The sequence below is a fragment of the Taudactylus pleione genome, unplaced genomic scaffold, assembly GCF_031769625.1.
Source record: "Taudactylus pleione unplaced genomic scaffold, aTauple2 ptg000055l, whole genome shotgun sequence".
NCBI lineage: Eukaryota > Metazoa > Chordata > Amphibia > Anura > Myobatrachidae > Taudactylus > Taudactylus pleione.
In genome coordinates this window covers 12,521,725-12,534,770 of record NW_028284457.1, presented here as the reverse complement: position 1 = coordinate 12,534,770, position 13,046 = coordinate 12,521,725, and the positions used below count along the sequence as shown (strand labels likewise).

General features: G+C 43.1%; 1 protein-coding gene across 1 annotated transcript in view; it reads right to left on the bottom strand.

Moving 5' to 3' along the window:
- LOC148535176 (ovochymase-2-like) overlaps positions 1-13,046 on the bottom strand; it is a 163,496-nt gene that overhangs the window by 104,271 nt on the left and 46,179 nt on the right. The window contains exon 6 of the mRNA XM_088464456.1: positions 10,211-10,346. Coding sequence (XP_088320582.1) covers positions 10,211-10,346 — 136 coding nt within the window. The remainder of the gene's footprint in view (positions 1-10,210; positions 10,347-13,046) is intronic.

Genomic DNA, 13,046 nt, shown 5'->3' with positions numbered 1-13,046 from the left:
GTCGAGTGACCCGGCAATCCAACCCAGGTAACTAGCAGGGTTTAACACGGGCGTAGCCCCTGAAACCCTGCTGTGAGAACAGCGCACTCCGGGTCACGATGACCTGGAGTGCGCTGCTAGCCGGCCAATTGGTCCGGCTTCAGTGGCGCTTGGAGATGACGTCATCTCCAAGCGACCACTTTCACTCCGCAAAAGCCGGGTCTATGCAGACCCGACTGCGGTGTGAGCGGCGCTGACTCAGGAATATCCCGAGTCGGCGCCGGCAAAATTCCGGGTCTGATCCGGATAGGAACTTTGTTCCAACTCCGGGTCAGAGCCGGAATTTAGGTGGAAAAGGGGTATTAATCTGTGCCCAGTATTACAGGTTGGCAGATGCTCTGGAAGTTGGACAGGATGTAAACAGCAAAAAGTAACAGTAAAGTACGACAAACACTTTAGACCCCCTTTATTCATAAACATTTAAGTTATTCTCCTAAATTACAGCTCAATTTAACTTTTTGGGGTCTATTCAGCAATGATTTTTTTACATAAAAATTGCGGAAATCATCATTTCTGTATTTTTTATGTAAATCCCCTATTCAGCAATGGGATAATGGAGAAGATAACACAATTATCTTTTCCATTAATTCCCATCTCATAGAGTACCGCACTGTAGGGATCAGCTATTAATCTCTACAGTGCTTTAACGCATTTTGCTATTCAGCAAAGCAAAACATTTTAAATTACTCGAAAAATCACTACTTTATATAACGCCATCTCAGAATGTTGTTTTATGAAAAAATGACATTAAATTCCCCGAAAACTGCAGGGACAAAGGGAAATTTTCCCATAAGTCCATGCGGTATTGTGTAAAAGCGCCCATTCTCCGTCCCTGGTTTACAGTGACTGCGGACAGGTAAGTCACTCTAGAGCCTGTTAAATCTGCCAAAATTGATTGACATGTGTATACAGGCTTTATATTAGCCTGTATACTGTACATGTTTATTTATGTGCTATTATATTTAACATTTATATATAAATGTTAAATAGAAAAGCACATAAATATACATGTATACAGGCTAGTATAAAGCCTGTATACACATGTCAATTACTTGGGACAGGCTGGAGATGCACTTACCCGTCTGCGGTCACCTCAAAGCAGGGACGGAGACTGTTCGGAAGCATATGACTGAGCATGCGCAGTAGCAGTAACAGAAGGTATTGTTTTTGGAAACCGATAACAATGCCTTCTGTAACATTGCAGGGCCAGCGTGTTACTGCAACCGCTGTCCCTGCATAAAATATTGCTGCATAGCTTCCATAAATATTTATAATTCATAAAAAATCATAACGATGTTGCCCGATAATATTCTGGGCAACATTGTCACTATTGCTGAACAGACTCCTTTGTATTGAGATTGAGGGGATATTGGCATTGCTTTTATTGCATGTATAAATTGTGTGTTTTGAAACTACAAATGTGATGTTCCGTGCAAGTACAAAATGTATCTTATTATTAGTACTACAAAGAGGAAAGCCGATCTCTGGCATACGAGAGATGTGCAAACAGACCTCACCCTGTAATTGCACTCAATCATCATTCAACTGTTAATGTGATATCTCCTTTCTGCATTTCACTCATAAACTTAATCTGCATTCAGCAAAGAATGTCCTCAATTCACCCAACTCCTTCCGTCTGCCAGTACAAGCATTTTGCACATACACAGATGCTGCCATTTTTGCCGAAAACTATGTGCAAGGAAATAAATTCATGCATGTGACAAAAGTAGAGCTTTATAAGGACTTATACTTTTGCAGTCCATAGATTACTGTTTATATCTGACCTATGAAATGTCTAATGTGTAAAATATTAAATTATTCATGTACAGTATGCATATACAAAGTGCCTCCCTCCAGATCATTACATGTATCAGAACCTTTCTTCTCAATGGAGGAAACAAATCATACTTGCCTACTTTTGAAAAAGCATTTCAGGGAGATTGTGAAAACACGGCCTATAAGCGCGACGGTAAAGTGGACGTGTAGTGCTACATCTGAGAGGCGTGTCATTAACCTGACTGCATCCAAATGTAAATGATCCCCAAAGCAGTTAGTAAGATCTATTTGTTGATGAAAACACACTGATACATTTTAGGGCTTGCTCATGTATTGTGTTTCACAAGGGGTTCCATATAAGTGGCCATGAGAAACCTTACTGTACTATATATGAAAATGCATGGGATCATTGTGCCTTATAAGCAATGCAGGGAAATGGCACTGATTATACAATTTGAATGTATATAATATATATATATCTGATTTTAAGTATATATCAACTACATAATGTGGGTAAGGTGCAATCAGGGAAATTACTAGACTCTTGAGGGAGTCAGGGATATTGCTACTTTCAGGGAGTCTCCCTGACAATCTGGGAGAGTTGGCAAGTATGAAACAAGTTCTGTGACGTGAGCTGCATACGCATCTTTGTGAATGTACGCACATTTTACAGTGGTAAACATCTTAGCCATTTCTCTGCAACAGCTAATTGGGCTTTTCTAAGTGGATTCTAGTTAGCAACAATGTGAACGCATGCATGGGTGTGTATCCAGTGATACTTTTGGATTCCAAATTCATTCAAAATCTCCTGCATCTAGCTTGTAGTAGGTGTAAGTGAAGATGAAAATGATCACTTCTGCTCTCAGATCTGTACTATAGAACGTGTATAGACGCATTAGCTGTCTGTTTGTTTTTCATTCACACTCCATCCCAAGTTGCATTCATATTATAGCCCTGTAGGTATGAACTATAGGGCTGTACCAATGCCTAAATCAGGGGTTCCCAAACTCCGCCATTACAGTACAGGGTTTAAGGATATCCATGCTTGAGCCCAGATTTTTAAATCAAATTGACTGAGGTACTAATTAAGTTGCCTGTGCTGAAGCATGGATATCCTTAAAACCTGGACTGTAATGGTGGAGTTTGGGAACCTCTGGTCTAAATGAAGCTAGCCATTGTGGGGAGAGGGATGAATTGCATCCAGTCATATTGTGCAAGGCTACAAATTGAGGCATAATGCATGGGGGGAGGGGGGGCAGGGCTATGATAATGTAATTTCCATAGAATTTTGTCTTCCCCCTTGTGACCTTTTCATTAGGAAGTGGGCAGGATCCTGGTGGTCATGGGTGACCTGATCTCCCCTTGGAGTCTGTGGGACTCCCTAAAAATGTGTAAGTCTCCAGGACGTTCTGGGAGAGTAGGCAAATATGATGCATATTTGTCAATAAAACATCTGCTCTAGCCAAATACTCATATTTCATTCAATTGACAATTGTAATTTCAATTAACAACTGTACTAGGCCAGTCTTAAAATTCACATACATATTAGAAATGTGTTATAAAATATATAGTACTAAAATATATTAATATCCTCGTACCAATGGAACAATATGTTGTAATCCATAGCATAGAACAATATGTTATAAACCATAGCAACCAATTTTACAATTAATTTTCACTATGCTTGTTAGACTATTATCTGATTGGTTTTACCATCTCTAGGCTGCAGCATATTCGCTGATGAAGTTACCTTTGCATAACAAAAAGCATCGAAAGTACTAAGCACACTTCAAATAGACTGACTACCCTATCACCTTAAATGCTATGTATCTGCTACTAATTTGTATCCTAAGGGCAACTACACAGAGGACATCCTGGTGCAGGTTTACTTTAATCTAACCAGAGACTTGTTAGCTGATCTCTATACCATCTTACACCCTGCTGTGAACCCTACCATCTTACACCAGTTTGTGGATAACCTCCTGTGGAACTTTACAAGGTTTTGAACACTTTTGGAGGATTATGTATCAAGCCTTAAAGATAAATTAAGTGGAGGAGTTGCCCAGTGTCTAACTGTCATTTATCTTGCATAGTTTGTGAAAAGACAGTTAAAAGCTGATTGGCTGCTTTAGGCAACTTCTCTACTTTATCCCTCTCCGAGGCTTGATACATCGCTCCGTAACAGAGGTACATACCGGCTGCAAGCATGATTGTTTAAACTTTTCTACTATACAGTTACAGTATATAGTCCCTCACAACCTATTGACAATCCACATTTCCAATCAGTACAATACTTGATATTTTTCCATTTTATATTCATCAGCAATTAGATTTTTTATCTACCTATACTTTTTAACATTATCATCTATCATAGGACATGAATTTATGATATGTTGTACTAGATAATAAATTCTATGGCCCAAAATGATTAAATAATATTTGCAGGATATCCACTGAAAACAGCTGTATTCGAGGTATACCTGCAATTATTAAGGATTTTCAGGATCTCTGATATCTGCTATGGTCCCTCCATTTGTGACCACAAAAGAAGCCCCATAGGTCTTTATGGGGGCTGTTCTACTATCGATTTACCAAGCTACGGAATGCAAAGCTTTCCAGAGATGGGATCTGCTTGCTAATGCCATCGTTGATCCTCCAGATCCCTCTACATTTGCCCCTGATGACGCATGTGCAGGCCGATGGTCAGTATATTGCCAATGCCAAACATGGAAGCAGAGTGATAGTGTACGTTAGCACTCTGCTTCCAGCTCTGTCCTGGGATGGGTTATCAGACCCCATGTCCCAACAAGAGTATAATGCTAAATTTGAGTGAAAAACTTTAATTTTTACTATGTGAATTTAGTCGATATCATCATATCCGCAAAACATTTAAAATGTGGAATATAGTATACTAAATTGCTCTTATATGTTTAATGATCCACTAATTACTATTGTCTTTTAATATAGTAAACTCAGGGCTGGATTATAGGCAGGGAGGATGGAGCGGTCGCCCAGGGGTTCCCACACATTGGAGGCCCCCACACTGCCGCAAACATTGGCCGGAACCTGGCCACTCTGGACTTTCTCCCTGGCTGGCTCCCTTGAAATATCACTCAGCACATTCACTGATGGACCTGACTGTGGCTAACTATGGATGCCCCTCCCCCTCGCTGACATAATGCAGTGATTTGCGGGTGTATGGGTAGGGGATGGGTCCTAATGCCATGAACTGCCCGCCCCCATCAGAAATATAATGCTTCAACAGATAGTGTGTGCACACTTTCTCAGTCCCTTCCTCTCTCCCTCTTTGTCTCACTCCCTCCCCCTCTTTCTCCCTTTCTCCCCCTTTCTCTGTCTCCCTTCCTGTCCCTTTCTCCCTCCTTCTCTCCCTTTCTCCCTCTCTCCCTCCTTCCCTTATCTATCTATCTAATACTGTACAAAAGTTTTAGGCAGGTGTGGAAAATCATCCCTAAGGTAAGTATTGACTAACCTAATTCCCTCACCTAACCCTAACCCTCCCTTAGGGGTGCCTAAACCTAACCTTCCCCCCAGTGCCTAACCCTAATCCTCCCTCTAAGTGCCTAAACCTAACCCCACCCTTCCCCGCAACATAAACCTAAGTCCCCGGGGGGGTGCCTAACCCTAAGCCCCCCCGGGGGTGCCTAACCCTAACCCCCCCTTCCCCTAGCCTAAACCTAATCTCCGGGGGGGGTGCCTATCCCTAAGTCCCCCCCGGGAACCCTAAACCTAACAGTGCCCAGTGTCCCTTCGATCAGGAGGCCGGGCGCCGGTCTCGGTAAAATGACATACATCTAGATTTAGATGCCTGTCATTTAACCCTCGCCAGGATTAAGCAGTCGGGAAGCTGGCTGTCAGGATTTGGTCTGCCAGCTTCCCGACTGCATACCGCCAGGAGAGAGAGAGGAGGAATAGGAGGAACTGGGGTAGAGAGAGAATATGGGGAGCCTAGGAGAGACATAGGAGAAATATGGGGAGTGGGAAGAGAGAGAGAAGAAATAGGGAGAGCCAGGAGAGAAAGAGAAGGTATAGGTTGAACCGAGAGCGAGCAGAAATAGGGAGAGCCATGAGAGAGTGAAGGAACAGGTTGAGCTGAGAGAAAGAGAGCAGGAATTGGGGAAGCTAGAGAGACATAGGAGAAATATGGCGAGCTAGGAGAGAAAGAAGGAATAGGGGAAGCCGGGTGAGAGAGAAGGAATTGGGGAGGCCGGGAAAGACATAGGAGAAGGGAGCTGGGAGACAGTAGGAAGGAATAGTGGAAGCCGGGAGAGACATAGGTGAAAGACAGGAAGCGGGGAGAGAGAGAGAGAGAAGGAAGAAGGGAAGCCGGGAGAGACATAGGAGAAAGAGGGGAAGTTGGGAGAGAGAGGAGGAATAGGGGGAGATGGGAGAGACATAGGAGAAAGAGGGGAAGCTGGGAGAGAGAGAGAGAGGAGGAATAGGGGGAGACGGGAGAGACATAGGAGAAAAAGAGGAACCTGGGAAAGAGAGAGAAGGAATAGGGAAAGATGAGAGAGAGGAGGAATAGGGGAGACATAGGAGAAATAGGGGGAGCTGGCAGAGAGAGAGAAGGAATAGGGGAAGCCGGGAGAGACATAGGAGATAAAGGGGAAGCTGGGGGAGAGAGAGAGAGAGAGAAAGAGAGAGAGAAGGAAAATGGGAACCCGGGAGAGCTCGACTAAGGATTTCTTCTCGCATCCTGGGGTGCAAGCAAAAATCCGACAAAAGTCGAGGAGCAATGCTGTTTTCTGCCCTTAGCATCGCGCCAGGAAGTTTTGTCGGAGAATGCCCATCATCACGACTAAACACCCTGTTTAAGGCGTGATGGGTGGGAGAAGGGCATTCTCCGACCTAACAAGGCACAGAATTTAATAGCTCCGGGAGCTCATTCCCGGCACTATTCAATTTGTGTTGCATTGCATTGAACCCATAGGAGAAAGAGGGGGAGCTGGGAGAGAGAGGAGGAATAAGGATGGGAGATAGATGGTAGGAATAGTGGGAGATGGGAGACAGGAGGAATAAGGGCAGGCAGCAGAGTGTAGGAATAGGGGGAGATGAGAGGGGAATAGGGGGAAAAAGAAAATAGAGAGAGAGAAGAAATCAGGAGAGATGGAGAGAGAGTAAGAGGAGGAGGAGGAGGAGGAATAAGGTGAGATGAGAGACAGAAGGAAATGAATGGCGGAGATGGCAGAGAGAGATACCTCATGTAGTTTTGGAGTGTGCAGAGTCACCATATGCAGTCCCCTGTGAAGCAGTGCCCTGCTGCACTGTAGCTGATGCCCAGGTTTCATTAACAGCATGGTACCCGGAAGTGCGGCTCCTCTGAATGGCGTAGTGTACTTTGCCTCAGCTCCTCATGTGGCTCCACCTCCCAGGCAGCACATGCCCACTGCCCCCATTGCCATCGTGGCCGGGTCATTGCGCAATGGTGACCAAGCCCCGCAACCATGCATTCGTTGAATCTGCTTGCTGAGCAAGGTGCCATCCAGGAGGTTATACTGCTGGGTAAGCCTGTGCTCAGCCAAAGCGGCCCATTTGGCCATCGGCCCTTCTGGCATTTTCCAGAAGTGCCCGATGGCCAGTCCGGCCCTCAGCAGGACAACGATCCCAAACATACAGCCAATGTAATTAACAACTATCTTCAGTGTAAGCAAGAACAAGGAGTCCTGGAAGTGATTATATGGCCCCCACAGAGCCCTTATCTCAACATCATCGAGTCTGGGTTTACATGAAGAAATAGAAGGATTTGAGCAAGCCTACAACCACAGAAACTCTGTGGTTAGTTCTCCAAGATGTTTGGAACAACCTCCCTGCCAAGTTCTTTTAAAAACTGTGTGCAAGTGTACCTAGAAGAATTGATACTGTTTTGAAGGCAAAAAGTTGTCACACCAAATATTGACTTGATTTAGATTTCTTTTCTGTTCATTCACTTTGCATTTTGTTAATTGATAAAAAATAAACTATTAACACTCCTATTTTTGAAAGCATTCTTACTTTGCAGCATTTTTTCCACACCTGCCTAAAACTTGGCACAGCACTGTTTCTCTCTCTCTCAAATATATATATATATATATATATATATATATATATATATACTGTATATTTATCTTTCCATATTTATATATATAACTATATGTGTAATTACAATTTTAATGGTGCGGAATTGCAGTGTCCTCACATCCATAGGGAATTAGTATCCATACATATATGTCCACACCTAAAATAGAAACACTATACAGCCACAAGTGTGCAAATGTTTACACCAATGTCCTAATTTTCAGGCCGCTGCTCACCTTTGTAGTCCCGAATCCCAAGAGTAAATAAAGTGTCAAAAAGAGAACAAACAGGAGGTGTTCCATTGTGCATAAAAGATTGAATTAAAGGACACATTAAAAAACAAGTCTCCATGAGCGGCTGGCAGCATGGGTTGTGAGCCCGAGATCCGAGTAGTGGTGATGATGCAGTTTGCCGGTGAAGTATTTTTCATTTAAGCCATGTGGTAACCAGTACACCCTGTTTAACACTTGGTATGTGTCCATTTTACCTTTTATGCACTATGGAGTGCCCCCTGTTTGTTATCTATCTATCTATCTATCTATCTATCTATCTATCTATCTATCTATCTATCCCTCTCAAAATCCTGTGTTTGTCACTAGCAGTGTACTAGATAACGTCTGCTATGCTGCCTGGAGTCTGTTCCCAGCAGTGTCACAGACATGATGTACAGTAGTATGCTGCCACCTTGCCAGTCAGTGGAGAGTCCAGAGACAATTGCCCCCATTTATTAGTTTTATCTCCAAAACAACTGATAAATTTCACTGTGTATGAGATAAATGGTGCTCCAGCCAATCAGCTCACAACTATCATTAGTCTAACAGTTGACAGTTGGGAGCTGATTGGCTGGAGCATCATTTATCATACACAGTGAAATTTATCACTCATTTTGGTGGTAAAACTCGTTAATAAATGAGGCCGTGGCAATGTTATTGATGGGGCCCCTGCAAGCCTTAATCCGTCCCTGAGTAGACTAACTCATATGCAGCATACACATGGTCAGATAACCTGTCAGATTTTAACGATAACAATAACGATCCTATCATTATAGTTAAAATCTGACAATTTCTGCCCCCAGGTTAGCCTGTTTACTATGGGGACCCGCAATCGTTAATCGCTGGTCATTATAGTCGTTAGGAGGTTAATGCATGTGTTGGATGCTCGATAACGATCATCCAACACATGCAGGACGATCAGATAACGATGGCTATCTGATCGTCCCCTTGTCTGACCGTGTGTATGCAGTGCACCAATACAATTCAGGTTTTTCTGTCTCTTGTCTAAAGGCTGAAGCAAGCCAGTTCTATTAGAACAGTAAATAAAAAGCAAAAATGTGTCTTTAAAAACAGACAATATAGATTAATACCTTAGTGCGGGTAGGATGACCCAAAGGGAGAAATGCGGTAAAACCCTGAAGATGCAGTGGGTAACGCCATTTTCAGATGGTGTTACCCTATAGCAGCCTATGGGCATGCCATAGACCCAGAAGTCTTACCAATAGAGCTGTCCTTTGCGCTGTTCTTCATGCATACCAGAGTTACTAACACTGGCATTCATGCGAAGGGTGGCGGGTTGCGACGTATCCCGAATGGGATACATCATGCATCCCGCCCTACATGAGCAGTTTGAGTACACTCATGTGGCCATTATCAGTGGCAAACGCAGGATTCCTAGAGGGGGGTTTCCAAATGCTGGATTTTGGAGTGCGTATGGCCAGTCCATAAATAGGGCATAATTAACACTTATCCAGCTTTAATATGCGACATACAAAGTGTATTGTGACGAGTCATAACTCCAGCATATACAGGACCAGCGATCACAGTAAGCCATTAGATGCAGCAGTAGGGCCATCCTGCCTGAGCTGAGTGTTTTTATTTCAGATGTGGGCACCATTTCAGAGCATGGGGGCAAGTCCGGGAGTCTGGAGGAGCAGCAGAAGAACCTAGCACTGCCCTGGACATACAGTATATGTACTTATTGGTCTCATCATGCACTGGATAGTGTATTATTATATGGTATTAATAATTAAGCCTATTGATGGTCTATACACATGTTTTCCAGATCTAATTGGCGAACAGGTGTATTTATTACTGGCTGACATATGTTAAAAGATCCACAGGTGGTGCTAACTATTTCATTTGTGATAGTGAGAAGAACATGCAGCACTAGTAACATTTTATTTTACTATTTCTAATGTGGGCTGGGGAGGGGGGTTTCCGGGCAACCGGAACCCCCCCTGCATTTGCCTATGATTATAGTAAGCAAGAGTATGTGCAGCAGCAAGATACCATAGTTTATAGAGTCAACAATAAGTGAAATATACCTAATTTTACTGATCCTTTGGCATCTCCATCGTAAATTTCAATCAGTTCCTTACAGCCAGCAGGTCCTGCTGGTTCTAGTTCAAACTTTGTAAAATAAAGTTTTATTCTGTGTCCATGAGCAACTGTGATTTTCCACTGTAAAGGAGAAGAAAACATAAATTACATTTTTTATAATATATTGGAGTAAATATTAGTCATGGTTTGCCAGGGGGTATAAGATTGTGCCCTAGTTTTCAGCTGCAGGTAGCAGGTGGTGTTACCAAATAGTGCGCACCATGACATCATTGTGAGACAATGTTTAGCATTGCTGAATCATAGGCACTGGGGTCATGAGTTAGATTTCTGACCAGGACCATATCTGTCTGAAGTTTGCATGTACTACTCCCATGTTTACATGTTTTTTCTGGGTGCTGTGGTTTCTTCCTACACTCCAAAAACTTACCAATAGGTTGAAGGGCAGCTTACTAAATATGTACCCTAGTGGGTCTGTATGCATGTATGTGTGCTTGTGTGTTAGGATTTAGAAGCCTATTTACTAAGCCTTGGTTGGAGATAAAGTGAATGGAGATAAGGTACCAGCCAGCTCCTAACTGCCATGTCACAGGCTGTGTTTGAAAGATGACAGTTAGGAGCTGATTGGCTGGCACCTTATATCCGTCAATTTTATGTCCACCCAAGGCTTAGTAAGACTGTAAGCTCCATGGGGCAGATGATGATGTGAATGACAAATATTCTCTGTATAGCACTGCATAATTGATGGAGCTTTATAAATAAACAATAGTAATAACAATATTCTTATTTAGGGATCATCAGATGGATGAGATGTAAATTTGGAGGCCTACTATATGTAGATTTTCCAAAGATTTTAAAATCAATCAACATTTCTGTACATTGCCTAAATTAGGTATTTCTTTGTCTCAAATATTTGATCTTTTAAGTAGTTAATTGTACTGATTTATGTTAATTTAAAAATCTTAACTATACCAGACATCTTTAAGAATCTTTGATCTTTTCCTATTCATTTCAGTGGAAATGTACTACTTACTGAAATATCTATTGATGTGAAAAGAAAAACAACAACACAGCTGGGGAGCTTCATGCACATTGAAAAACAAAGAAACATAGCAACAATTGGAATATACCATATACTGTAACTCCAGAAAGGTGCCAAAATTTCAGACTATTTTATAATTAGCCTATTTGGCTAGCAATTGAAAAGTCAAAGCTTTTTCCATTCAATTTAAGGCACTAATTTAATAAATATGGGATATTAGAGCACACGTGGAAACCCCATTTAAATAAATGGGAACATTAACTTCATTGCTTTTACATGCATACAGGTATTTTACTTTACTGTGAAATGTTTTCTGTAATTTACCCCCAGCTCCCACATAATCATCTTCACACAATATTAAATAGTTAAAAATGAACTACAAGGGAGTGCCAACTCAAAGTCAATCACATTAAAGAAAGTCTTATTTTCAATATCTGCTGGAATATAACTTCAGTACAGCTACCGGACCCAGAGATCCAACATTGCTGTTGCCATCTCTTTTTCTACTATGATGTTCTTACCAACCTCCTCAGCAGAGCCATAACTAGACTTTTTGGTGCCCTGTACCAGAAAGAGCATTTGTGCACCCTTATTTTTCAAATAGGGACAAAACGCACCCAAAAAGGGGCATGGCCTCATGGGAAATGGCCAGGGAAGAGATAAGGGAGGGCAGGAAATGCAGGGGATAAAATAAGAGGAAGCTACAAGTGAGAATGATTATAAACAGAAAATTGACAGGCCCAAACAGCGCCCCCTGTCGCACCACCCTAGTTACGGCCCTGCTCCTCAGTGACAGTAACTTCCACCACAACTTAGAGAACAAGTGTTTTTGATCTATGTCCATGCCAAAGAAAAATATCTGACACATAGCTATTGGAAATAATGTGTATGCAGGTGTTTATAATGCAGTTATGTATACCAGCGGATGATTTAAACTATGAGCAGCCCAGTTACTTAACCAGTGGTGTTGGTTTATTGAAAGATAACAGGTACAGCAATACTCACTGTTACATGCACACTGGTAATGGAGTGGAGCTTGAGCAAAGTGGGGTTCTATACCACTCACCAGCCAGTGAGTGTATGCTGCAAACAGGTAGCGATCAGGGGCGTAACTAGAACTTTTTGGGCCCCATAGCAACATTTTTAAGGGCCCCCCCTAACTTAGGTCTTACACAATAACCACAGTAGTTCCCCTAAAACATTAAATGCCCACTGTAATGGTGCCCCTTATGCAATGCCCACTGTAATGGTGCCCCTTACGCAGTGCCCCCAGTAGTGAGCCCCCAGTAATGAGCCCCCTGTAATGCCCCCAGTAGTGAGCCCCCTGTAATGCCCCCAGTAGTGAGACCCCAGTAGTGACCCCCTGTAGCTTCCCCAATAGTGAGCCCCCTGTAGTAAGCCCCCTGTAATGCCCCCAGTAGTGAGCCCCCAGTAGCTGCCCCCTGTAGTGAGCCCCCTGTAGTGAGCCCTCTGTAATGCCCCCAGTAGTGAGATCCCAGTAACTTCCCCCCACGCGCGCGGGCGCGTGCGCACACACAAAACAAACAAAAAAAAACTTACCTTATCCCCGCTCCTGTGAAGCCGCCGACTGCCCCGTCACCCGCTCCTCGGCACTATGAGAGTGACGTCATGATGTCACTCACATAGTACACTGCGGGACCCGGAAGACGGAGCTCATTCCTGAGCTCCGTCCCCGGCGTCCGCTCCTCGGCACTATGAGAGTGACGTCATGACGTCACTCCCATAGTGCATTGCGGGACCCGGAAGACGGAGTGAGCTCC